Below are 27,291 nucleotides of genomic sequence, written 5' to 3'. Positions count from 1 at the left end.
ACAGATGAATTTTCACAGTAACATTTCAGTTTCAAATAAAAAACTTGATGCAGGGGAAAAAACCGAATCCTGCAATGATGTCTTTTTCCTCAGCTGCACACGGAGGGAGCGAGCCTTGGCGAGCACTCCACACCTCTGGAAATGAGAATCAACAGCTCGGAGTGCTTTGGAACAGGGAGGAGCTGCCTTTAGGCAAGTTCTGTTCAGGTGCTACCAGTCACCAGCAACACACGCACATCCTTAACACATCAGATTGCCGAATATCCATACCTCGTTCCAGAAATACCCACAGGAAAAGGCACTGACAGGGACAGCACAGCACTTGTACCAAGTACACAAGCCCAGCTCTCCTTGGAAGAATTAAGGCAACATGATTCCGAATAGCCAAGCAGGGCAGACCCGAGATCTCGGGGGTTACTCATTAACTTCATTAACCTCATTAACCTGGGCCCCGGCTCACACAATCCCCACCCTGCCCCGGCCCGAGCACTCACTGCACTGCGGGGCCTCTGCAGACCAAACCAAAATGCCAAGGAAGAGGTGCAGGGGTCCAAAGCAGTGAGAAAATAACATACCTGGGGCACTAATGCACAAGGGTGCCTCACTGAACAGCAGATTTCCCTCTCCTATCACATGATGTGTTGCAGCTGCTCTGGAACACATGACTCAGTTTAATAAGGAATTGCAGAAAGCAGAAAAAAACCAAAAAGCTGGGAGCTAACTTGCAAGAGAAACAGACTCTTCTAAAAGATTAAATCTTTCCATAATACAGTCTTAAAAGCCTCCCAAAATTAAATTTCTACAGTCATTTGCCTTTCTAAAGGCACATATATATAAAAAGCCAATAGAAATTTAAAAAGTAGGTGGCAAAGTCAATCAGCATTATTAAATAAAAGCCAAATATATCCAATGGCAAAAATCTTGAATGATACATAATTCCACCTCGACAAAAAACAGGAACTCAGCACAACCAAAAAACGTTCAGAATTAATCAAAAAGGTGATTACAGATACGGGAAACTTCATTTTTAGGACCAACTAAGACAATTAAGCTAAAGCAAAGCAAAACAAGCTGCACATATAACACAGGTCTGAAAACCACAGTTTGCATTAGATGGAGGAATATGGCTTAATGTTTTCTATGTCTTACAAGAACTAAGATTTATCCAAAGGAACTGGATGGTGGTAATTTCAGGAAAAAAAAAACAAAAAAACAAAAAAACAATTCAAAGGCGTTTTAACATCATAAAATTAAACCATAGAACTTGCTGCCATGAAGCTGTGGTGATAAACATTTACACAGCTATAGAAAGCAACTGTGTAAATTATTCAAGTAAGACAAATGCAGCAAGAGGAATTGGACATGGCAACATTGTTTCTATGACATCCTGCGACTCCTCACTTGGGTGTCCCCTTTAGGTGCCGGCAAGAGGGAAGTCCCCATGCTGCACTCCGCAGGGAGGACAGAGGGAGCAGCTGGGAATGCTGCCTGTCCTGCTGCCCTCGAACCTGTGCCCTGCTGGTCACCCACCGCGGCTGTGACCGCACACCGGGGGTGGCTCTAAGGTTCCCTTCTGCCATCTGACCACGGGGCACACACGGCAGCGTGTCAGTAACTGCTTTCGGCAGCACTTCACCACCACGGCCGCTTTAACTTACCTTAGCATGAGCAAGCCTTAAACATAAACACTACTATTCTAATTCAGTTTTGTCTATAATTTTATAACCGTTTCTAGCCTTCTTGTAAAAACAGGTAGCAACTACTAAATCTACTAGCAAATTAGCATACTGAGCAACAATTCAACTAATTCAAGTGGACATTAAAACTGGGGAGGCACAGTCCTTTCCTCAGACTCCATCAGCTGCTCCACTGGTCACATAATCTGCTGCAGAATGCCATGTGTGAGCAACAGGGAGTATCTCGTTGGCTGGTCTTGCCTAAACCACAGTGGCACTGGTTCCAGCACAGACACTGGACTAGACTGGTCCATCCCTGTATTTGACTTCTGCACACTTCTCTGCATTGACATTATGGAGACACATTCTGCATTCACAGCCCACTTGTGCTGGACAGGTTTTTTAAATGCTCAGGTCGATGACTTTGAAACGCTACAGACACAATTATGGAAAATAGGCCATAGCTGATCACCAGAACAAAACACACCTTCAGCTTTAGCAGCCTGAACTCAGCACTCCCCCTAAGGTACACAGACTCATTTCCTACCAGCCGGGCAAGGCACTTTAACAGACTGACTACCTGCTATTTTTGTAATTTTCCACTTTGACATGCTTATAAAATCAGCAATGCACACAAACAAAGGGGAAAAAAGTGAAACTGTTACAGAGGCCAACTCTTAACTAATTCTGTAGCAACTCTCATTAATAGAGCTAACACTAGGAAAACAGAGGTGCAGAAAGAAAAAGAAAACATTTTTATAACTCCATCTCAAACCTCAGTCGTGTTTTGCAGTGAAATTACACCAAATCCTATAAAATTACTTGCTTTTCCCTACTGTAGTATCAGTGTTGTCCCTTACAACCAAGGTTTTTACTTGTTTTAAATGATACTTGTTCCTTTTCCCAATAAACACCTTCCTCAGGGTATACAGTTCCATCAGAATACAGGCTTTTGCTCCAAATTCTGATGAGATGCAGGCCCTGGGCTTCAGAAGAAACTTTCAAAACAAATTCTACAGGTTGAAAGTTGATTCCAATGATTTTTTTTTTTAGTAAAAACCACTCCATTTTCTAACCAGATGTATTATCTCCTAGTCTATAACTCCTTGTCCTAACCTGCACTGAATAGAAATACAAGTTAGACAGCAGGGTATTTAGCTACTTTGGAATTAGTAAGCAGGCCACTCCCTCAGAGTCACTATGTTTTAAAAACCAAAACCTTAATACAACCATTTGCAGGTTTTGAAGATTACTAGAGCCAGGACCCGCTTGTGCTAATGTAACTTAATTCCAAAAGAACTCCTTAAAAAACTCCACTACTTAAAAAGGCACAACAAACATTCAGCCACTCAGGTTTATCTCTGTTCCTGAGACCAAAAGCAATTTCACACAACTGTTAAGGATAGGATGTTATGAATGCCATACTGAAACTGTATTTACAAGGAAGTGTAAGTCAGTTTTAATATAATTAAATGAGTTGGAATTTGGCCAGTAACTTGGGTTATGACAAATCCAAAAGCCAGTCTATCCAACAGTACAATGTGTACTTGTTTATGCACTTTTCTACAGCACGGCTGATGACAGAAACAAAAAAAAATGTGTTTAGGCTGGTGCTTAACTTCAAACAGGAAGAGCTACATTTAAGTAATTTTAAATAAGTCACTCCTAACACCCTCCCAAATCTCACACAAGAGTCATGAACAGATTTTGTCAGAGATACTCTGTGGCTATACAGAGCAGTGAATTTTGTCATTAAATAATTCAAAATAATACCTTAGAATGATATGGAGGTGGAAATTTTAAGTCTGTGGTACATCATACTGTGGCTTCTACATAACTTGGGGCAACTTACTACAAATGCCCCAAAAGCCATCAAATGCTGACTTCAAAGAGAGTGCAGACACAGAAAACGATGCAAGAGGGAATAAATACAAACCAGTTGAAAAAACCAGACCCAGTCAGCACCATTTTAAGAGTACTTGGGAATTTCACAAATAGAGAATGAACCACGATGCAAAAAGTGGCAGCACAGAAGTTACTTCTTGTAACTGCTCATGGCCAGGTCCCACAGCAAAGGCAAGATGTGCTGCATTTTGAGCACAGTACTCGTGAACTGCCTTGCATTTGCTGTGGAATGTCTCAGAGAAGAGCATGCAGTCACTTCCTTGTGAGTCAAAGGCCTTGGATGAATATCAACTGCAACATAATCAGGGAGATGCCAAGTGGTAAGCAGAAGTTTTGCAAGCATAAAAAACATAACTATTTCAAATATCAAGCAATCTCAGCAATGTATTTTAAGACATTTATGCCTCAAGCAAACTCTCCATTCTTTTGTTTCATGAAGAACATGGCAGTTGTTATTTACTCTTTCAGTTGAACCTCTTCCACAGTATTTCAGACTCTTAGGTACCTCACTGGACCATATCACATATCAATTAGTACTGCTTAATTAGCAACAGGCCCATGTAAAGCAGTGACAAATCATTTTTAAGAGTTGTTTATACCTACGTGTGTGTGTAAATTCATATTTTTAATATCCATTCTGAATGCTAAGAAAAACCTGCAGCATGACATTGTTTTAAGCTCAAAATTATCCTCAGAAACTGCAGGCCAAATTTATTACTGTGATGTACAGTTTGCAACGGAAGTAATCTTGAGAACAGTAGATTTTTCCTTCCATAGCTGAAAAAATGCTTTTAGAAATCCTCATAGATCAAATGGTCGTTTACCAGAGATTAATTCTTATTTAAAATATGGATGTCCTACATGCATCCACCCTATATTTTTATAAATATGTAACGATGAACAGTAATAAAAGCATCACTTTATTTCACCCACACCCCAAAAAGATTATTCTGTAGAGCTCTGAAGACACAAATTCCAAACTTACCTAACAGCACCATATTCAATAAATGAATAAAGATAGCATTGGAAGTTTTCCAATACAGAAGTTAATAATTCCCACATACTTGAAATTCTATTACTATTTCCCTTTAAAATAAAGGAAGATCCTGACACAGGCTTTGTACTGGGTTCTGCACACAGGTAACTATCTATCTAATGAAAGTGTATTTACCAGTAGTTTTCCAAAGGTGTCAAGAATGTAAAAACACTTAACAGTGGTTTAATTTATAATACTCACAATAAAACCAAGACATTATACATATTAAAGCATCACACAGGCAAAATTGCCTAAGTATTTATTTAGCATTTCAGGTGGGTTAGAGTAAGTTTCTCCAGACACGAATAGCATTACCTTTTCCTGCTCTAAAACAGTATTAACTAAATGAGCAATGCTAAGATTAAAATGTACCAAAATCAATACCAACAGAAGTATTCGTCAAATTCCGGATTCATGCCTACCTGGTAAAAGTACTGGTTCCAGTTTTTTAATCCTTGGTTCTGACACTGTATTGTCATCAGCCTGAAGAAAAACAAAAAAGATAATTTACTTAATGCTCAGAAATTTACTGTCAGACACAAGCCTGATTTGCTTGTACAGAAGAGAAAGTTGTTTTAACTTTAAAAGTTCATCTTGAACAGCTAGAATCCAATAATAGCAAGAGTTTTTAACAATTTTGGAGCCATTTAGATTTATACCAAAATAACAACAAAATATTTTAAATATTCATGTTTAACAAATTGGGTAACCAATTTGGGTAACCCAAACCATCACAAGTCACAGGGCGAACAAAAACCACTTTGGCTTGACATTCCATAATGGCTCGAGATCTTCAGCAAGTTTAAAGATACAGACACTCAAGTTGTAAAAAACTCTCTACTAACTTCTAATATGCACAACTTTCCAACACAGGAAAGATTTCAAAAAGACCCAAGGCCTAGAACACACATTATGCTTATTTGCACTTCAGTTTCAAACTTTAAAGATTAAAATCTTCTATAAAGAGACTAGAACCTTTGGTGAAATAATCCACGGTTCCTACAATGACAGCAATATAACCTTTTCCCAGGACTAGGAATATCCAGAGCCTATCCATTACATCGACAGCTTGCTCTTACAAAGACTTTGTGAAAAAACAAAAATCAGTCAACATGTCAAACATGTTGCTAGAAGAGGTCCTGTCTTGTCTAAAGTAAATATCGCTTTCTGTCAAGTGCACATCGAGATGAAACAAAAAAACCCTGGTGGTTCTCGACACACTCAGTACTATATACGCTATATGCAATTTCTAGATATACTCGGTTTTCTTATTTATGCCATCAGGCACGTTCTAAACGTGAAACGATGGCTACAAGTGAGTTTAATTATCTGCCCAGCAGAGTAGCGCCCGCTGCTTTCTCCTCATCCCGCCCAGCGCTGCGAGCAAAGCGAGCCCAAACACCTGAAGCGTATCTCAAAACTTTCCAAAATCATTTCGCACGGGCCGATTTTAATGAACACAAGACTTCATTTTAATAGAAGTCCCGCTTCCCGACCACAGTGCGGGCTCTGTCCGTGTGCGACGCGGAGACCCGGAGGCCGAGGGGCTGCCCCCGAACTGGCGGCTCAGCTTTTGTTTCCCGGTGCCTCGGAGGGCTCGGGGAGCCCCGCCACAGGTGCTGCTCGCCACCCCCCGGGCCAGCGGACACAGCCCCGGGGCGGCACCTCGGCCAGGGCCAGGGCCAGGGCCGGCCCGGGACAGGCAGGGCAAGGAGGGCAGGTCAGTAATGGCAGTAAAAGGCGGTTACCTGAGGCAGAAGGTACGACTTGAAGGTGGGTTTGGGCTGCTTGAGGGAGAACATTGTGGCCGCCGACGGGCGGGGCGGGCCGGGCCGAGCCGGGCCCCGGAGGTGGTGCCGACGCCCGCCGGCTCAGGCCCGGCGCCCGCGGCCGCTCGGGCTGCGCTCCCCGTCACACCGCGGGGGCGGCCCCGGCGCACCCTCCTTCCCCAGGGGAGGAGCCAGCGGCCTGGGCAGGCCCGGGCTGGGGCCGCCGCCGCCGCCCCGCATGGAGCCCCCGCAGCTCCCTCCGCCTCCCTGGGCCGGCTCCTTGGGCGGGCGGTGGCCCCAGCGGGCCGGGCCGGGCCGGGAGCGGCCGCGTACGGCGGCGCGGAGGGAACAAGCGGCCCGGCGGTGGCGGCCGGCCCGCGGCACCGCGCAGCCCCGGCTCGGCCGCACTACCGGGGGCGGGTCACCGGCCCGCCGGCCCCATCCTGCCCGGGCCGGGCCGGGCCTGCCCCAGGGAACAGCCAAGAGCGGGGCCTGCGGCGGGCGGGGCCGGCTACCGAAGCACCGGATTGCCAGTTTGGCCTCAGAACCCCGTGGGAGCTGAAACTCCCGTTCGGGTGCCTGCAGGAGTTACTGCTACCCAGGGCTGTCTCGTAAAGCCCAGCTCTAGCATGGTGGTGAGACACTGGCATAGGCTGCCCAGGGAGGTCGTGGCTGCTCCATCGCTGGTAGTGTTCACAGTCAGGTTCTCTAAGGCTCTGAGCAACTTGTTCTAGTGCAAGGTGCCCATGCCCATGGCAGGGTTTTGGACTGGGTGATCTATGCTCCGTCCCAACCCCTTGACGTTCTGTGATTCTGTGAATCACTTACTGCTATGGAGTTCTTCCCCTGTCACCCTTTACACAAGGTGTACACTTTACAGCTGTGGGATGTATGCAACTCTCTCAGGCACATGATGTGACTCCTGGGGATGGTTCTGTGCAGGGCCAGGAGTTAAAATTGCTTTTTAATATCGTAAGGCTGCAAAACACCAGCAGTTTGTTTGTCAGGTCCTGGCCTTCAACTCTCACCCCTAAACCATGATCCTTGCTGTGAACTCTGCTTGGGTCATAACTCGTGTAACAGTGGTGGGAGTTTTGCACCACTTAATTAGTGGTTTGTCGCAGTTCTTTTTTGCCTTCACTTAGAGCTAGAATCAACAAATACATGATGGAAATGGATTTTCTCGTGTTCGGGCTTGGTTGTTTACCAAATCTTACCAGAAAGTACAGAGCGTTCAACAGCACTCCCAGCTACCTGCTAGAAGTGAGGAAAGTGGAGGAAGATCCAGCTGCTACAAGGTCTCTTAAAGCTTAAACAGTACAAGAGAGAATTAACACCTATGTTACTTATACCTTTAACTTAATAACTAAATTCCCATGACCATTAGTGTGACACTGACTGCCTATTTTATGCTGCAAATATCATTGTCTAAGTGGGATTATTCAGCCCGGCATGATCTCATGATCCAGTCCATTTTAGAGAGTGCACAGTGCTGCAGATACTGCTGATGGTGTAAACCTGAGTGCTGTGAGAGCAAGCTCTTCTCATCCCCCTTCATAACATAAATCCTTTGGATATTTGGTAAGTGAGAAATACTGTGGGACTAGCACTTATCTTTATCCTTCTTTTAAGTTTTTGTTCCTATTCAGAACACTGGTGAAAGGGAATTCAATTCAATAAGAGGAGTTTTGAAGAAAAAGGAAGAGAAAGTGAGGGGGTGAGGAAGGCAGAAATTGTCCAGACTTGAAATTGCACATAATGAATTTGCCAGTGATATTAAAAATTATGATTATTTACACCACATCAGAATTACAAGAGTGTTTCTGCATCAGCCCAGAGACGTTTTAGGAGTAGCTGAAAAAGCAATCTTACTGAGAGGATGATCATAGGACAACAAAATTTTCCATTAAGGACTGCACTGACACGTTGAAATTGCAGTGCTGTTCTGAAAAGGAGCAAACAAAATCAAAACTAAGCTCTCACAAGATCTGTGAGGATTGCTACTGGAACTGGTTATAAGTTTCCACTGAAAGAGTTCTATGCCAGTAGGAGAAGAGGCTGATTTGGCAGAACTGAGTGTTTTGGAGAAGCAAGTTAGTTGTCACAACTTGCAGTGAGATGCAGACAGGCAGAGCAGGACAGGCAAGTAGAGCAGGGTAGGCAGGCAGGGCAGGGAAGGCAGGGAAATCCTCTGGCTCCTTTTTGGCAATGAACTCAACTGCCTGCCCATCTCTGGCCATCCCAGCTCTGCCTCACTCACTCACTTTCTTCAAACAGTTCTACTAAGCCCGAGATTTTTGAGAATGCCTTTGTTCTATGAAAGCAGTCTTGAAATAATGGTGGGAAGACAGCTATGCAACAAAGCCAGCTGAACTGAAAAGACTGCAGATGTCTGGTGTTATTATTTAATTATTTTTTTTTTTTATTCATCACAGTTATTTTCTTTGCCTCTACCTTGTTATTCAGTGGCATCTCCAGTGTGCTAGCCTGACCAGGAGCCTTTCACTTGGCCACTCTGAGAAGCAGCCTGGCTTGCTCTCCCAGTGGTATCACCCCCAACACTGGATGTCTCCCGGGGCTTTTTACATACAGTGGCACTGTTTGTGACAGTGCAGATAATTATCTGTTAGCTATGGCTGGGTGCATAACCTGCTGTGTTCAGTGCACAGTCAGATTAGGCACCTTCCTAACAATTCTGGTACAACCTCCCAAGGCAGCTCTGTGGCTGGGGAAGTGTTTTGGCTTGTGCAATGCATTAGGGCTGGGGTTAAATCAGAACAGATTTTCACAATGGTCCCTTTTGATCTCTCAGCAGATTAGAGAATGGCTTTCATCAGACATGTTCAAGAACAGGTTAGACCACCATCTGCCACTGATGCTATTGACATAGCTGAACTTACCTAGTGCAGATGATCTCTTCCAGGCCTGTATTTCTATGGCAACTTACATGTTTTCATAGCTCTCTGAAGACTGATTCAATTATTGGTTTGAACTCCAAGACAAAAAGACACAAGTGTTGTCTGATTTCACAGCTAAGCTATGTGCCCAGAGCTATAGCAAGCATGCAGCAAGTCTGCAAAGCCAGGGATTCACTGATGAAAGTCAGTTCTATTTTTCACTGAAAGTGGTACAATTTATTACTTCACCTGAACACCTCTCTGCTTGTGCAGTCAATAGTTTGTGCACCCAAGTTGCCTCAGCCTGTACTCAGAAGTGTGGGACTCTGACTGGGGACTTGTGAGGGAGCCAGCCCTACAGATCTGTATTACCTCTTCCAGAATAAAATCATAATGCCTTAAATTTATTAAACAGTTGGTAAAAAACTCTAGTTGTTCCTAAATGTCCTTGATGAAGATCTAGGAGAATAATTTAAAATGTGTTTACTTACATAAAGCAGCAACTTTGACAGTCTTGGCCAAATATATACAAAGGACATAAAAACTATGCAGAGGTTTTTGGTTTCTTGAGGTATCTCAAGAAAGACACCTCCTTTGCAGGGCATATCTGTGGAGGATGTCTTATTTGTGTGGAGATGTAATGATATGGAACTTTGCTATGTCACATAAGGAGGCTTTCCTTGTTAATCATTGTGTAGGTATTACTTGCCTAGAGTTACTGGGTGCTATTCATGGCACAGTGTTGTACCTTGCCTTGGACTATTTCACACAGGTATTGTGATAGTAACTATTGGATTACTGGTGCTTCTAAATTAGAATCTAATCTTTTTCCATGGCCCTTTTTGAAGGCTGTCGGTTTGCTCAGGTTATAGCTTGCTGAGCACAGCAGTCCAGTTAAGGCAAGCAAAGAGAGATGCTTGCATCTAGAGTCATGAAGGATGAAACACTGTGGTTTTATTGGGGGTTTCGTGTTGCAGAGACAAAAGAGGAGCAGGCACATGAAATTATGCACCCTCTTTGTCATTACTCCAACACCAAGCACTAGGTGGATACCAGCACTTAAATATTTCAGCTGAACATCTGCAAAGAATAATTTAAAGCCTGTTATGAAGACATACCTTACATCCATTGTAAAGATAAAGGACATCAACCATAAAGCACCACTTTGCAATATCAAACCCTGCAGATAAGGCTAAAAGTTGAAAAAAGCAAAATAAAATTGCAGCTTTAAGAAAATCTGTAGTCTTTGTTTCACTTCTAAGGTTTGTGGTTTGTCAGCCTACAATGCAAAGTACTGCTGGGTACTGTTTTATGACTACTCCAAACCCCCCTGCCTGCCACCATTTATTAAATGGCCACGTCAACCAGGTCCTTACATCGTTTTTGCCTTCCCGTCCAACGCTGGATCACAACAAGGGACCAAAATCCACAATTAGGCTGAATTTTCAGCTTAGGTGACTGCTGCATGAATATTTATTTGCTGCATAGAATATTTATTTGCAATGGTTGCAGTGAGAAGAAAACACCTCTAGGGCTAATGCAGCCTCATAAGCCCAGCAAACAGAGGCTAATTGTCACTGCTAGTACAGGCCACAGGCTCCATGCTGACTTTGTAAGGCCTCAACACTGACTGAGGCCTGTCAGGACTGCTTTGTCTGAACTTGCCTTAACTTGCCTTCAGCTGTCCCTCATTTGTTTAGCTGTGAAAGCAATTTTTCTAATGATGAGGAAATTCGGGTTTATTTGTAGGAATTAACAGTGATGAAAAACGAGATATAACTCTCTAGCTCACATAAAAATGCCCCTAAAGTAGCAATAAATAAGGACAAAGAAACAACATGAACATCATGCTCACCCTACAAAGGACCTGGGATGCTGACAGCTGGCAGTATGTCCTCGCTATCCTCACTGTTAGCCACTGACCATTAGACCCAGAGGATCAGAGCAGGTGTCAGTAAACATCAAAATAAGGGGTAGACAGTAGGAAGTGTGTATCGAGTAACTTTAGCTTTTTTTGTTTTTCCATTAGTAGCACAGTAGTATTCTTTTCTGTTCTTTCTTCTTGTCTCTTCTCTACTTAGACAGACCTAAACTAATAACAACTCATATATTACACTATTAAAACTTGTTACACTAAAAATAAATTCTCAGCTTTACATCCAATGCTCCCAACAGCTTTTGAGTGCAACACTAATTCAGGCAGAAGTGACCTGCTGGAGAGGACAGTGCAGAAGCATCTGTGGGATCCCAGCACCATGTTCAAGGGCTGCTGTCATTTGGAAAACTCACCTGCTTCACATGAAGGGCTCCAGCAGCACATTGGTTTTGTGTCAGCTCAGAGCACCTGTAACAGGGCACAGTCCTCTTATTCATCTTGCAGAGCTAATTAAATGATCCTGTTAACATCCCCGGTCATGCATCTTCCTCATGTTCCTGTTTCCTGACAATACCTTGCAGATGTGTTCTTTTTATTTTATTTAGAAGAACAGATAAATATTTTGCTGAAGATGATAGTCAAGAACAGAACCTTGGAAAGCATCCAAATAAGCAGCATGGAGAAACCATAGTTAGAAGGTTTCAATGGCTACTTTAATGAATTAGTAAATAATAATATGGAAAATGGACTGCCTTGATTCTCAGGTATCAAACTCCAGCTTCTAAAATGAATAGAGTGATTCTGCAACAGGAGAGGCTTGTGAGGGCAAAGTTAAGCTAGTCCCTGAATGGTGCCCTGTAAAAAGGGATAATTCATGGAATCAGGTGGTAGGGTCATGAACCTGCCTTTGCAAATATGGCAATTAGTCACCATGTTGAAAACATTTGCCTTGAGGGAAAGGGAAATGTCTGTATTGCAAGATACTAGAAGATGAACAAATTTAAATTTCCTCAGAGTAATATCTCTGCATAGACATAGCCCTAGAGTACACACCCTTTCAGCTTGACCTGCTTCACTATAGGTCAAGCACATAATAAATCATGGCAATGGAATTCACAGTGACATTGCTGTGAAGTCACCACATGCTTAGCAGTGAAGGGGGACACGTCTTCCTGAAAAGCAGTATTAAACATGCCTCTTCAGAAATGCAAATTCTCTGCCTGCATCCTTTCAGCCAGTATTCAAGCAATCATGGAGGCAGACATGCAAATGTGTTGGTCATTATTCTGCTTAGTGAGCTCCAAATCTATTATTGGTCTTCTATGCACATACAAAACCATATTTAAATCTTACTAAAATGGCTGCATGTCTAAAATGACTCTGCCAAAGCCAGTGTGGTTACTTCATATGTAGTGGCAGACAGGATGTCATTCAGTTCATGCTGTGCAAGAGCACAGAAAATATCCAAACCTCTTAAAATCATCCCTGTATAGAAAATTTTATGGAAAATTACTGGCAAGTGTAAAGAAGGAAACTTTACTTAGAAAATATTTGGCCCATGCACTGCATAAGAAGAAACAGATTAGTTAAGTGTTTTGACATTATAGAGAAAAAATTGGTATATTGAAGTAATTTGCCATATTTTTCATGTATTTCCTTATAAATATTTTTACACAAAGGAAGTATATAAACACAAAGGTAAAATACTTTCATTTGAAATCTACATGCTATCAGATAAATCTTCAATGTAAATGCTAAAAAATTAAGTGGTCAAAAGCATGATTAACACACATTTTATAAAGACAATGTAACAAGAGGTATGCAACACACAGTATTCCATTCCACAACGCATATTGCTTGTTTAGCACAGTGCTGAAAAGCTGCATCCCTTTGTGTTTGTTAATGAATCCATTTCTGGTGAATGTGCAGGCAAACAATAAAAAGGCATTGGCAAACTGGAGGCTATTTTAACCACATATACACAATGGCTATGTAGTTGCACAGAATGGTAACACAAGTAAACATGGAAGTGAAACAATTTCAAGTGTCATTCTGTTTTTACAAAATGTCAAGTTCCCTAAAGTTGAAGAAAAGAGAATCCCACATAAAAAGCAAAATGTCAACACTGTTCCAACAGCAGTGAAACCAGTAAACGTGCTGGTAAGAACCAAGTGAACAAAAATCCAAAAGAAATTATGACTGAACTTTGTGAAATGTCCATGCAACTTTCCACGATCATTCAGTTTGGTAACAGTACTTCAGGGTATAAGTATGGACGGAGTTTAAAAATATAATGAAAAAACCACAAATCAGATACCATTAATGCATTTGTAGACTCTTCCATGAATCTCTGCATTTCAAAAAACTGTAAGTATCATTATCAAGGAGGACACTGAGACCTGCACTCTGGGGCTGATGGTGAGTGAAAAAAGAAATTACGTCTTTTCAAAATAGCTTAGGAATGAGTCCTGATAGGTAGTGAGTCAAGCATAAACCTTTGACCAGTATTCTGTGAACAAGTAACATGCCTTTAACTCCTTTTCAAAATTGTATGCTCAGTGGTGAGCATCCCCTGCAAAGAGAGGAGCTGAATATTTGGGAAATCAAAGTTCCTAAAAGTTAACAGGGAGGAATGACACAAATAACACCTTGCTATTATGAAGAAAATTATCAAAACCTAGCACTTAGAATGCCACGGCAGAGACGAGTGCTCTGGATACATTTAACTACAGATGTTGATTTCCACTCTTAGTCCTCAAAACACTTTTGCTGTAGAGACTTTTTTTCTCCTTTGACATTTGTTTTTGAAATTTACTCAAGAAAACATGCAGATTTTCTATTCTCATCTGGAAAACCTATATTTTGTTTAGACAGACTCCTAGAACTGTTCCTTGTTCTTCATGTGTCATAATGAAATTGCAAAATGGAAGATGAATTTGTCACAGTAGATTTGCTTCAAGCAAAGATCAGCTTTATTTTGATCTCACCTGATCAGAACACCTTTCCTGTTCTGATTTGTTTTCCCTTGCAGGCATCTAAGAAAAGCCAGAATCTTATTCGAAGTCTACGTGGACTTCTGTTGTAATCCTCATTTATCCAAAACACTAATGCAGATCTTGTATTTCTATTATTAAAATCTCCATGTACTTTATTTTCTTAGAATTTTCCTAAACATTTTGAAACGATGATCACCGTTTTTCAACAGTTTAAGGCTGTCAACATGCTTTGGGCTGGGGACAGATGTGATCTAGAAAGCCAAATTATGCCACTAAAGTTCAAGGACAGATAAAGGATATGTCTACACGTGGTTTTCCAGGTTAGATTTCTCTAAACACAATTTTGCCACTCTGACCTATTTTAGTGGATGAAAACTGCTATGTTGTGCCATTCTGAAAGAGAAGCTAAGCAGCATGCATGAAATCAGAAGTGAAAGAGGGGACTGCATAATTTTTCTTTGCCTCCAACTATTTTGTTTTGATCTGAAAAACACCATGGCCACAAAGAAACCAGCTGCATAAGTAAGGATAGAACTAAGGCTGGTTAAAAATTTGTGCAGTTTGAAAAATCTTCTGATAAAATTATTGCATTATAATATTGCTCTTCCTCTAAGAGCTTTTATAAAGAGCTTGACAGTAAATGAGCTTATGTGGGAGGCTGAAATGGAACAAAGGAAGATCTATATAGTTGGCATCTGTGGACTGTACCTGCTTTTTCTCTGCCCCTGAAAGAACATCTCCCAGCAAGCATTTATTTAAGAACAGAATATATATCTACAAAGTTTAAAAGAAAAGAAATACATATATTCAAAATTCTTCTTTAGAATTTAATTTAAAAATCGCTGATTTGTTCAATTAGTCACGCTGCTTTCTTGACTGTTGGTAAAACAGGAGCCATGAGCCACTTTAACATTCAGTTTCTGTGGATGCATTTTCTTGCCTGGTTTTTTGTTCTGTTGCACTGCCAAACGCTACCACCAAATTGGTTACACTGCTGGCATGTCCTGGTCTATTTAATTTGTCCTTTACAGACTTGGCTTTCCGGGAATGGCTGTGCAAACTCTTGGAACGTACTGACGGGAACCCAGAAGTCCTTTCTGGCTTTACTGACAGTAAATTCTCCTTCTCAGCCTTGACAGTGGCAGGCATAGAGGTGTAAGAGGCACTCATACCTGCTTCACCAACATTGCTATCGTCATCTGTGTCCATCTGCTTCTCCTCTGCTTGCCTTTCTGCCTCAGAGATCAACCCGGGGTATTCTGGAGGACGCTCTTGAGAAAGCTGCTGCTCAACTTCGTATTTCCACTCTGTGGCCCACTGTTCAATTGTAGAAGGGCACACCTGATCCATAATGGTGCTATACTCCGAGGTCCAGTTGTTAACTCCTCCAACCAGCTTTCCACCTTGTGCAAATATAAAGCTCCTTGACTTCATCATAGTGGTTTGACAAGCACTGAAAGTTTCAGGAGGAAAATAGCGCATTGCTTTGGATTTGTCCAAGGGATAAGAAACAGTAGCTTCTAACTTGGTACGTTCTACTTTTAACTGAGTGTTCTGAAAGTCTAGTCCTGCTACTGACTGACTGTTCGTAACAGCATTCATCTGGTTTACACTTTGAGGAATCACTCCATCGGTACTGAAAACCCCCCACTTTTCACTCCCCAAACTGCCTGAACCAGAATGGGGTCTGGAAACATTCTGTGCAATTTCTAATGTAGATTTACTGTTATCTCCTGTAGTGACTGCATTAGCACTCGAGGTATGGAATCCAGTTTGTTGTTCTGGAACCAGCATCCTCGGGTCTGCTCCATCTTCTTTGGTACCAATAGAGTGGGCTTTTTTACGCATGGCTGGTGACATAGGCGTGGTGCTGTCATCATAGGCCAGCTCATCACCACTGATGTGGTATTTGTACATGCTGTAGCCATCAGAGCTGTTCACACTGCTCTGCCTCAGGAGATAAGCAGCATCACACTCTGACGAAGCCCGCGAGCGCGTGTACGTCAGCTCCGATTTGTCGATGCCCGCCAGCTTCTCCAGAGCGTTCACCATCCGACCAGAGAGCTCTTCCAGCTGAGAGAGCCGCAGGTCGACTGTCTGGAGAGAAGCTTTCATAAAATGCTCTCTTTCATTCACTTCTTCCAGCCTCATAGACATATTTTCAACTCTATGGAGTACAAAAAAGGAAGCAGAGAACAGAACCAGTAGAACGGTGCATTAACCCATTATAAGCACCCAGCTCCTGATTTCTTCCTAAGGCAGAATTTTGTGGTGTGTATCTTGCCTTGTTCTTTTTTCCTATGGGTAGCAACAAAAGCAGGAGCATTTTCTTGTTATCTGTGCTTTCTGCATACTGTATGAGAAGGGTATTAGACCTTTGCCCTTATATTCATGACAGGAGAGCCCCTAGGGACAGACTACTATTAACATTTCTGCATGTGCCACCCACTGTGTGCTGAGTTGTTCTCGTTAACTGTGAAGCATCAAATTAATTACATGAAAAGTACTTTCTAATGACATGCTCACAGGGTGACTTAAAATAACATCAAAGAATGTTGTAAAGCAGGTTCTGCAGCTATATGAGAGAGAAACATATACTGGTGTTGATGGGATTGCTTTAGCTCTTGAAATACCTTTCTATTTTGTATCAGCTGAAGGGAGTGGAACTATTGTCTAGTTCAATTAAAATAATACTTTTCCCCATTTCCTTATCATTTATATCATAATGGATGTGATGGTACCAGAAAAATGCATATAAAAGTAATTAATTGGAATGGGGCTTAGAGATCATATACTAGTGAATCTACTGTGGAAATTAAATTAATATTTTCTTGCTCCCATACACAAAAGATGACAAAGCATCTAGAGCAAGGAGCCATGAGAAATAAGCAAATCTGCTTTGTGGCCACAGACCATAGTGAATCAGTGAGGCTTATCAGCCCTGCTTTATTCTCTGCCACAGTACCTAGGATTCCGACAAATTGCCATGTATAACCAGTGTGATAGAAACTACTCAAATATATATAGCAGGTTTAATTTACTTCTCTCTTCTCAAATTTCAAATATAATAATGTAAGATGTTCAGGGCCTCTCTCAAGAGAAAGAAGTTTATCTATTAAAGAATTGTATGTCTCACACAGCTAATTAATAACAAATGTAAAAATGACGATACATATAGACATATAGATAAATATGTATGTGGAGTACTTTATCAACAGAATACTGTGAGGTAGATTAAGGTGTTTGAAATGCATATAATTTTCATTACAGGGAGAATTTTCCTTAATTTCAAGGAGGTGACAAAAGACCCTATCTCTTGACTTTCTTAGATCTACTGACAGAATAGCAAAGCCTTTGGGAACAGTCCTGCCAAGTGACCTGGTAAAAAAGGGTCCTGCCATTAGCACTGTGTGCTTACACAGCAAGGTGCAAACATGACCTAGTCCTCAGAACAAGCATAATGATTTACATGTGAATATTCCCCATCTTTTAAATGAGGAAGTTCATACCAAAAAGCTAAATGCCTTGTTCAAAGTCTGCAAGAGAATCTGTGGCAGAGATTAAAATTCAGCAGTTGTGAGTGCCAGACCCTAATGTAAATCATGGGTCCAAGGGAAGAACTCTCAGTGCTTTTGTCATTAAGTTCCCATGTTTCTCATGGTTGGATGAATGGAGAAAATTCAACAAGCAGCAATTTTCTCAAATGGACAAAAAAGCAAAACTATGATCCTCAGATGGATGAAAGGTATAAAATTCATCATAAACCAAGATGTACTCATAACAAAGCTACCCAAACCAGCAGATTTAGTGATACAACAGAAGGAATAACAAGGAGTTTGCTCTTTTGAGAGATGCATCTGCTCAGGTAAGTTATTTGGGATTCAGATCAGCTTCTGAGCTGGTAGTGGTTTTCTTCAAGATCAAAATCTTTTGTATTTTTACTCAACCGTGGGTATAAAGAAGATATTAAAAAGACTGATCCCGACAAATGGTGTGGATATTTTTGTTACAATAGGTACCTTTCAGAGGTAACTCTGATGCGTTCATCATTAGATGACTGCTGCTCATCCTCTTTCTCCTGGAAGTATTCTTCTACACACTGCTCTTCAAACTCATACAGCTTTTTTAGCTCTTCATCACTCAGAAATAACTCTGTGAAAAAGAGAAGAATAAAAGAGGAGTTTCCTTTTTCCGAACTTCTGGCAGACAATTTAAATCCAAATTAGCAGTTTATTTTGGACATGGACATGCTGCAGATTCTACTTCTGCACTAAATGAACAGATGATTTTTTTAAATAGGCAATGGAATGCATTATGACCATCATCTGCTTCCATGGCCATCCACAGGGGCCTCGATGTTCTGAATGACTTTGGCACTGTTTAACAGCTGTGCATTGAACAAACTGACTGGATTTTACAAGATAAACACTTGGGCAATCTCTGCCAGTTTGACTGGTCCTTCATTCAGGTGTTATTCTTCACAGGTTGCCAGTTATAGGCAACAGATAAACTTCATAGATTGTTCACAGATATTCTTTGGATGAGATGTTAAGAAATTTCTTATCACATAAGAAAAACCCAAGGGGGATATAAGCTTTTGGGAACAATTCATCCTTTATCTGGATTTGTCACTTTGCATTTGGAAGGAGCATTGCATTTCCTTTTTTCCTTTTTCCTATTGTGCAAAAATGTTTCCTGTGAAATGCAGAAATAGAGGGATGTTGTGAGCCTCCGATTATTTCCATAAGGATATAATGAAAATATTAATTAACAGTTACAGAGTATGTTAGGAGAAGAATCCTCACAGTTTCCCTGTGAAATGACAGATAAATCTCTAAATGATAGTGGGGATACTCACAATCACAGATTGTGAGCAATCACAGAGCTGACACTATGGCTGACATTTGAAACTGTGGTCCCTTCTTATGAAATTCCTATTTGCCCCTCCCAACATTCTGGCTTCACCAGAACTAGAGTGAGTAGATACTACATCACTGTTTTAAGAAAGCATGTTAAAGGAGGTCTTGATTAGCATCAGAGAGTTGCAAATTCTCAGGCACACAGAGAGCCCAAGAGCTGTTGGCTTGATACAAATATTGGCCCATATTGTCTTCTGCAAAAACACTTGATGGTCAAGGTGAACAAAACAGTTCAGTGCTCTAGAAGCTGCTGCTTTCTGGTAATATGGTGCAAAGAGCTCAATTTAGAGATTTCTTGCATACTCAGTCCCCTGTCACGCTCGTCCTGGTCTCCATCACCCTTCTTGCAGCGGCAGCAGATCCGCTTGATGATTATGTAGATGTGGCTGAAGATAATCATTGGTGGTGGCAGGACAGGTCTGTCATGGAATGTCATGATCAGCTGGTACCGCTGGAACTTCCAGACTTGGTTGGATATTGATTTTACCTCAAAGAAGGTATTGCTGAAAGGAAACATAGGTACAGTTTCTATGAGGTCCCTAATTTTACTTACCACTGAGCAAGTACCATGTTGAAAAAAGCAGCAGCTAAATAACCTCATGGAGCCACGTGATTTGCTGGGTTCAGCCCTTTGTTGGTGCTACTGAAATAAGATTAAATTGAACTCATGATTTCACGAGTCCTTTAGAAGTTAGCAAACAGAAGGTGCTCTGCATCCCTCAGGCACCACTCAGAACAGTCCTCTCAGACCATTTGCTCCTACTGTACAAATCCCTTAGGTGCCAGTGAAAAGAAACTCACACAATTTATGCATCACATAATTGGTGTTTTGGGGCTTAGTTATAAACTATTTCTTTTAACACACGCCAGTATTTGATGCTACACAAAGTATTAAATCCATGAGAAGTATTTTGTATGCTAAACTCAGAAGCTTCACATAGTCTGCCTTTAATATGCTAATCAGCTTGACCTACATAGAAGACTTCCCAAGTTTTCACAGAATGTCCTAAATTCAAACTTTACTCCCTCAAACTTCTGATTTGAAAACATGGTGCATATTCTTGTAAAGGAATTTATTCTCGGGAGTGTCATCATTTTTACAGCAAAGTAAACGTGTGTTTTAAAGATGTTTAATTTTGAAATTCAGTTGATATGAAGTGATAGTAGTCAATCCAGAGATAACAATAGTCACAGTTATGAAAAACCAACTAAGAGTAGGCAGACTTGATATTCTGTCTTAGAAAAGGCTTTTCAAGCTATTTTAAAGCATCTGCAGACAGCTCACTCCACTTCTATAATGGTGATGATACTGAAACTTCCTTTTTATATTTTCTGTCCACTTATTTCCTAACTTTATGGGTTTTAGAATGTCTACATTCATAAAAGAGTTAAAACATCTCTTCGAAACCAAAGAATTCCCGTGTACACGTAGTTTTGGCTTTCTTTAGGTTAAGTATACATGAGACTATGATCAATGACAAATAACAATCTGCCTTCATTCCATGTCCCCTTTATAGCAGGAATTCCCCAGCTAGATCTCAACCCTGTGCAAGCAGGCTGGGATGGCAGGAGTTAACAGCATGACCTACTTCCAAAAATGCTGATTCTTTGGTCCTTCAGCCAATAATAGCTACCATTGTAAGATTCTTCCCCTTCTCCCCAGCTATGTGACTGGCATTTGAGTACTTTAAATTCATGACCTTTTAAGCTACATGCATCAAATGAAAGACAGGCTTTGTGAGCTGCAGATTTCTGGGCACATGAAGTACTATTTTTGTGTTTGTGACACAAGCTACCTACGCCAACAAGCCCTCCAACACTACATGTGAAGGCAATAAAATGGATCACCTGCTTTTCTCAGGTGCCTCTGTTCAGAAAGTATTGCCAGCAAGTAATTAGTCTTTTTTTGTTAATCCCTACATCATGAGAGGAAAAGCATGCAACCTAAGTGCAAGTACAAAGAACAAGCAGCAGAAATTTATTTAGTTTTATTCCAGATAAGTACAAATATAGGCATGTGCATAATGCACGCTGCTTGGATTGGCCACAGACCTTGGCAACACACAGCCATCCTTCCTGTTTGTTCAAGGCAATACAGACTATTTTTTTTTTGGGTCATGAAAGGACTCTGCAAGGCCCTAATTTCTTTTTCTAACTGGAAAACAAAATAAGACAAAAAAGTGCCAGATGATGTTGTGGAAATGCCTTGGGCTTTTGATGTTCAGAGTTTTGTTCTGCTGCTCTGTCGCAGAGCTGTGACTGCCAGTGGCTACATGAGTTTCTGTCAGGTGTGTGCCAGGTTTCATGGATCCTATTTCTCATTTTCCAGAGCAACCTTGAGGCCTGTCACTATCCATTATAAGGAAGTGAAGGGCTTCCATTGGAAGTAGCCAGGTTCTCTCACATACATTGCTGCAGTCACTGGCAAATTCAAAGCCACCCTTCTCACCCTTCTCCAGGGTACACCTTGTTGCCAGTATTTGCCAGTCACATCCATGGACTAATGAGATTCTGAGAGTGAATGCAAACCCTTGCAGAATCAGTTGATGGGCTCAAACAGAAACTTTATCTCGACAATAAGACAAAGATGCATGATCATTTACTTACTTGAAGACAGCAATTAACAGGTTTACCAACAGGATATTTGCTACCAAAAGGTAACAGGCCATAATAGCAGGAGTGAGCCAGGCCCCTGGGATGCAGGGAGGGAGGCGTTTACCATCATCATCATAAAGGTTGTCCCCACAAGGAGCTGAAGGAAAAATAGGAAAAGTATTTTTCACAAATTGCCTGATACTTAAAAATACTATTCACATTTATTTAATGATGATGCATACATATACTGCCAAATTTTGTCATTTATTTCTAGGAGCAAGTATGTATAATTTCTACTTCAAATTCTGCTTCTAACAACATTTCCCATAATAGTAAACAGAGAGGCAACTCCTTACTGTACAGTGTGGCTTTCTATCCACATTCCCATGGATTTTCTTTTTCTCACAGTAATAGAGACCAGATCTTAACGTGTATACTTACATATTAATAATGGAATTACAAACAAATTATGAAACCTAGCTTGTGAGCATACCTCGCCAAAGAGATAAAAATATTGCCTTAGTTGTACCAGATTACTGAGCATAAATTCAACATTTATGGGGGCCCAGTGTCTTGAAGAGGCCTTTAATGGCCCTGAAGCTTCACTGGAGATTTTACCTATTCCCCTCTGCACACCTGTCCCTGCCTGAGCTATGTCTCAGCCCTGCCTCCAGGATGGACCTTGGACCAGTGTTAGTCCCCTGGATGGACCCTTCTGTCTCTGGCCCTGTCTCTTTTTGCCCCTTACTGGATTCCCTAGATGGATCCCAGACTACTATTTGACTTGTCTGGGGCTGTTAATGTTACCAGCAGGTTAATGCTATCAGAAAGATCAAATTCTAAAACGAAATTTATATAGTAACAGCAAAATAAAACTACTGAGAATGGGAAAAAATTGAGAATATTGATCAAACCAATAGAAAATAATTGCCTGAAGTAATTCTAAGATTACATAGGTTGTGTTGGGTAAGAGCTGTATTGGAGTTGGGTAAATGCAGCAAGTTTATTCTGTCTGCAAGTGCAGTGCCAACGTATCTGACTTCAAACACAAGGCTAACTTTTGGAACTATCTAGTAACAGGTACAGTTTTTGTCAGCCACAGGTTCTTTAGCTGTAATCTAAGCAAATGAGAAGTCTGACAGTTCATAACAAATTTAGTTTATGTGAATAGAAAACCCAGTATTTTTAAACATTTTGCAAAAAAATCCAATGCTTCAACCTCACTTGAAAAATACTTGAAAACATTTCAAAACACACTAAGCTTATTTACTGAGGTCTCAAAGAGATATTTGGACTGCAATTAATAACACTTAATTTACTTGCTTTTCAAACATCAGACCTACATTTTTTCCTGGTTTTCCTAAGAAAAGTATAGCAGGAAAGTTGAGGGAATCTTAAATTTATTCAAATGGACCAATGAAAATACTGCCAAAACCACAGTGATATTGTATCTAGGTAATCAAAGGGAATTAGTTATACAATGCCACTTATGAATCATAATTTTTTTAAAACCCAATTATTTTACTGTTGATGTACTAGAAACAAGTCTTAGCAACAACTTAAATTCAGTTAAAACTTCTGATCTCCATTTTGTATTAGAATATTTTTCCTCTGCTTATTGTCAAATGAAACTATTACAGTAGAAAAACAACATTCACACCTGAATATTGGATGAGTGCTGTAATTAAAATGGGTAACTAGTCAAGAAAAAGATTAATGAACATATTCAGCTAAATGAGATAATCATCGCTCCACAGAGACTTACGATTGATTTCCATGGCATAGACTGAACATAATTCCAAAGGAACAGAATAGAAAAGGCAGCAGGGAGAGAAAAAAGAAAACAATAGAACAATAAAGAAACAGAACCCAAAAAAAGATGATTGGAAATACAGTTCTGCTGCCAAGAAAAGATAAGCAACTCAAATGTCAGAACAGTAGAGACATACGCTGAGAAAAAATGTCTGTTAAAAATGCATTGCATTCTGCAATTTCCTTCTCATGCTGTTTCCCCCAAATGTTACATATGGCAGCAAATTAATGATAATAATATATCACAAAATGCTTCTGGCAGATGATCATTTAAATATACATGATATTTCTGGCAAGTAAACAAAACTGGCCGTCAACATGAAGCAACTCAAAATTATCACAGAAAAATCGTTCTTTTAGCTATTATGGAAACATTTTCTCCTTTTTTTTTTTTTTTTCTTTTCTTTCTTTTTTTTTTAGCACCCCGGCTTTGAACCTGTCAGCTGTTTCTTTTGAATAGCTATGTTTATATTATTAGGCATGCTGTTATACACTGTAATAACATCAGTATCAATAATGCCCATTTTGACTACCAGTCTGGATACTTGCTTGCAAATTCCTAAATGCTGGTAAGGAAAGTCACACTATTGAAACAAACTCAAACAGGCTTGTCTATTGTTTAAGAATATGATGCTGTTGAGCACAAGATGCTGGTAACTTCTTGCTCGTGCACTGTTACATTAGGTTGGAGACAGACACATGAGTCAGTTACACCGAGGGCTCTTGTGACAAACAGCCTGGTTTATTGTTCCTCACCTCCTTTTGCAGGGGGTGCAAAACTCCTGAGTACCCGACTGGTTAAGATCTCTGTAAGCCCAGCTCCCTGGCCAATGATATATCTGCATTCAGGATGGAATTGGATTGGCAAAAAGTCTCCTGTTTGGGTTTGAATCCAACCTATCATTGCTTTACCTGGGGACTTGTTTGCTTCTATAATGAACTAGGCCAGTCAAAATGGGTTTTCTCTTATGCCAAGATTTGTCCAGCCACAATCCAGCTGTGCTGTGACAGTGCACGTCTTCTAAAGAGAGTGAACCATACAACAGCTTCCTGGAGTGCATTAGGAAACGTGTTACCAGCAAATTAAGAGAGGTAATTATTTTCTACTCAGTTCTGGTGAAACCACATCTGGACTTGTGTGGCTGGTTCTGGGCTCCCTCATAGAAATCAGAGAATTCTATATCAGAATAGACCATAACAGTATAGTCCAGTCATGGGCCACAGAGATTACTAAGGTGATTGGACTATCTGACAAATGAGGCAAGACTGAGAAAGTTGGGATAATTTACTCTGAAAAAGGTCAAGGAGATCTTACCAATGTTATAAATACCCGATGATGTGTGGGAGAAAAGAACACAGGGTCAGACTCTTCTGAGTGAAAGGAAAAGCAGCAGTAGGCAAGGGCAGAATGATGGGCAATTTCATTTAAACCAGGTGGTCCAGAGGGGCTGCACAGTCTTCGTCCTTCAAGATACTGTAAACAATACTGGGAAGTCCCTAAGAAATCTGGGATGAATCTAATTTACCTTGTTTTGAACAGGAAAGTTCAACTGGATGATCTCCAAAGGTGCCTTCCAAGCCCAGCAAATTCTGTGACTTGTGATCTCCAGATGACACTCTATTCTCAGAGAAGCTACTGACAAAGTACAACTCCCTTCTTTCAGAGGGAAAATTTGATGCAATACTTCTTCCATAAATTGTTTACACTCCTGGGCCTTGCCAAAACCAGCGATTAGCACTTGAGTCAGAGTCATATTAGACTGCCCGTAGCCATTGCTCCCCAATGACTTCTGAGGCTGCTTCTGTGGTGTGTTTACAGTGAACCACAGACAGATTAGAGTGAAAATTTCTTATTGAAAGCAAAAAGATCTTTGGGAGTCAGTCCACAGACTTCTTCACAGGAGAAATGTACAGAACAATTGTAAGGCAGTGTAGAAGACCAGAATTATTTTAATATTAAAACAACACAAACTCACAGATTTCCACTGACACAGCAAAGCTTAGGCCACTGACACAGCAAAGTTTCAGACCTGAGAAGGACCAAGTAGCTGAACTTGTACAACCAGAAAGTCCAAGCCTTTTGTCCCCTAAATCTTTTGCACTGCTGAAGGAGAAAGATTTCCAATCCAAAGCATGCTAAGTATATGAGAAATGACTGGAAGCATGAGAGAAGCCTGGGACACCTCTTACACTAAAGAGATGGCTGGCAATGTGTGAGTTTTGATTTATAAGGAAATCAAACTGTCTACACTGGCAAACATTCTTTGTTCAAACTGAGATAAGGGAGAGCCCATTACAGTCACAGTGAACCATGATAAGCTAGGATCTCTCACGTGCACCAAAACCAGACAGCAGATGACTGGCTTGACCTTTCACTTGTCAAGAGTAACTTATTGTGCCCTAAGTTACGTTAATGAAACAAGCATTCATTAGGAAAACAAAGCTGATCTGATTGTACACTGTTCAGAAACAGAGCAATGACACTTTATTCCTTTCTAAACAGTTAAAGTACACTTTAATGACATTTAGAATAAAAGCGTCTCATGATGATGCATCTTAATGGTTTTAGAACTTAGACCTTCACGTTCTTCAGCCTTCTACTTCCCTACCTGTCAGTATATGCAGGTGACTGAAGTAACACATACACAAAGCTGAAACAGCAGTTTTTATTATCTCAGATAAAGTGCAAACTACATGACACACACTAGAGGAGGCCAGCTGCACATTGGACTGTCATACAAATTTCAAATATTAACACAAAATTAGTAACAGGACAGCTTACATCTCCTTTAAAATACTGAAGTCTATGTTTGTAAAGTGTGCAGGTTTCCTGTAAGAAAGCCTATTTCCACATCCCGAGCTAATCAAGTGGAGTTTGCTTTTTTTGTTTTGTTTTCCCACAGGTGTAGAAAAGAACAACATGAGTGATTCATTAAATGGAAATGTTTCTGAAAGTAGACAGATGTACGACTGGGAGTAAAAACGTATGAGCTCATTGCTTGTGAGCTGGAGATGAAAGGATATGTGTATTTTAACCTCTTACAAGGGATTTATTTCTTTTCTTCTTCTGTTGGAACTGACCCTTAGTAAACCTTTGAATGAAAAGAGCATTTCAGAATGATCTCTGTTGATCCCTGCAAGTAAACAGAACACTTAACACTGCCCAACTCTTGGACAGGAGAATATTCCCGACTACATCGCTTTCTGTGTTAACTGAATTTGAATATAAATCGAGAGAGCAGACATGCAAGTGGAGAGCAGAAAATTGTTCAGTCTCAGGTCTGCTACAAGAAAACAACAACAACATCATCATAAAGTGAAAACACTACTTCCAAATTAAAAACAGTCTTTAATTTGGATCTGATCATCTGCCTCAGAAACAGGAAACAGACTCTTACTATGAATTCTACTCTTACGGTCTATCTGGTCAGCGAACACCTCCCCATAGATCATCCAGTAGGGCATGTAGAAGATGTTGCGAGCCAGTCTCCAGGAGGGCTCCTCATCTGGGTGCAGGATAGCCTGGCGAGCTACTCCAAAGCTCATCAGAACCACGAGCATGATGACCACAAAGTACAGCATGTCAATCATCTGCATGGAGAGACCACAGAGAGGCTCTCAGCATCACCAGGGAACACACTGGCAGCAGCAGATCTGTCTGCCAGACTGCATTACAGCAAACAAGAAAATAGCAAGAGAATCTTCTTGAAATCATTCTTTAAGTACTACTCAGGTATTAAGCACACATACAAATACAGAGAAAGCAGTTACTTAAAGGAATACCAGATTATATTTAAAAATACTTAAAAT

The 27,291-nt window shown here is 40.8% G+C and overlaps 2 protein-coding genes across 3 annotated transcripts in view; both read right to left on the bottom strand.

Annotated features, from left to right (window-relative positions):
- The window catches only part of MTMR10 (myotubularin related protein 10), a 35,822-nt gene extending 29,327 nt beyond the window's left edge, over window positions 1-6,495 (bottom strand). The window contains exons 1-2 of one of the 2 annotated variants that reach the window (XM_014874056.2): window positions 6,366-6,495; window positions 5,040-5,100 (exon numbers count right to left, since the gene is read on the bottom strand). In XM_014874056.2, the coding sequence (XP_014729542.2) occupies window positions 5,040-5,100; window positions 6,366-6,419 (115 nt within the window). In that variant the 5' untranslated portion in view covers window positions 6,420-6,495. Of the gene's footprint in view, window positions 1-575; window positions 720-5,039; window positions 5,101-6,365 lie in introns of those variants that run through there. The other variant, XM_088172436.1, reaches the window with a different exon arrangement.
- Window positions 6,496-11,506: 5,011 nt separating this feature from the next.
- TRPM1 (transient receptor potential cation channel subfamily M member 1) overlaps window positions 11,507-27,291 on the bottom strand; it is a 93,908-nt gene continuing 78,123 nt past the window's right edge. The window contains exons 23-28 of the mRNA XM_088172433.1: window positions 26,898-27,072; window positions 23,435-23,455; window positions 21,682-21,826; window positions 19,378-19,577; window positions 18,175-18,307; window positions 11,507-16,322 (exon numbers count right to left, since the gene is read on the bottom strand). Coding sequence (XP_088028559.1) covers window positions 15,062-16,322; window positions 18,175-18,307; window positions 19,378-19,577; window positions 21,682-21,826; window positions 23,435-23,455; window positions 26,898-27,072 — 1,935 coding nt within the window. The 3' untranslated portion in view covers window positions 11,507-15,061. The remainder of the gene's footprint in view (window positions 16,323-18,174; window positions 18,308-19,377; window positions 19,578-21,681; window positions 21,827-23,434; window positions 23,456-26,897; window positions 27,073-27,291) is intronic.

This window comes from Sturnus vulgaris, chromosome 13 (genome assembly GCF_052056855.1).
Source record: "Sturnus vulgaris isolate bStuVul1 chromosome 13, bStuVul1.hap1, whole genome shotgun sequence".
NCBI lineage: Eukaryota > Metazoa > Chordata > Aves > Passeriformes > Sturnidae > Sturnus > Sturnus vulgaris.
This window is presented reverse-complemented; position numbering and strand designations above follow the sequence as displayed.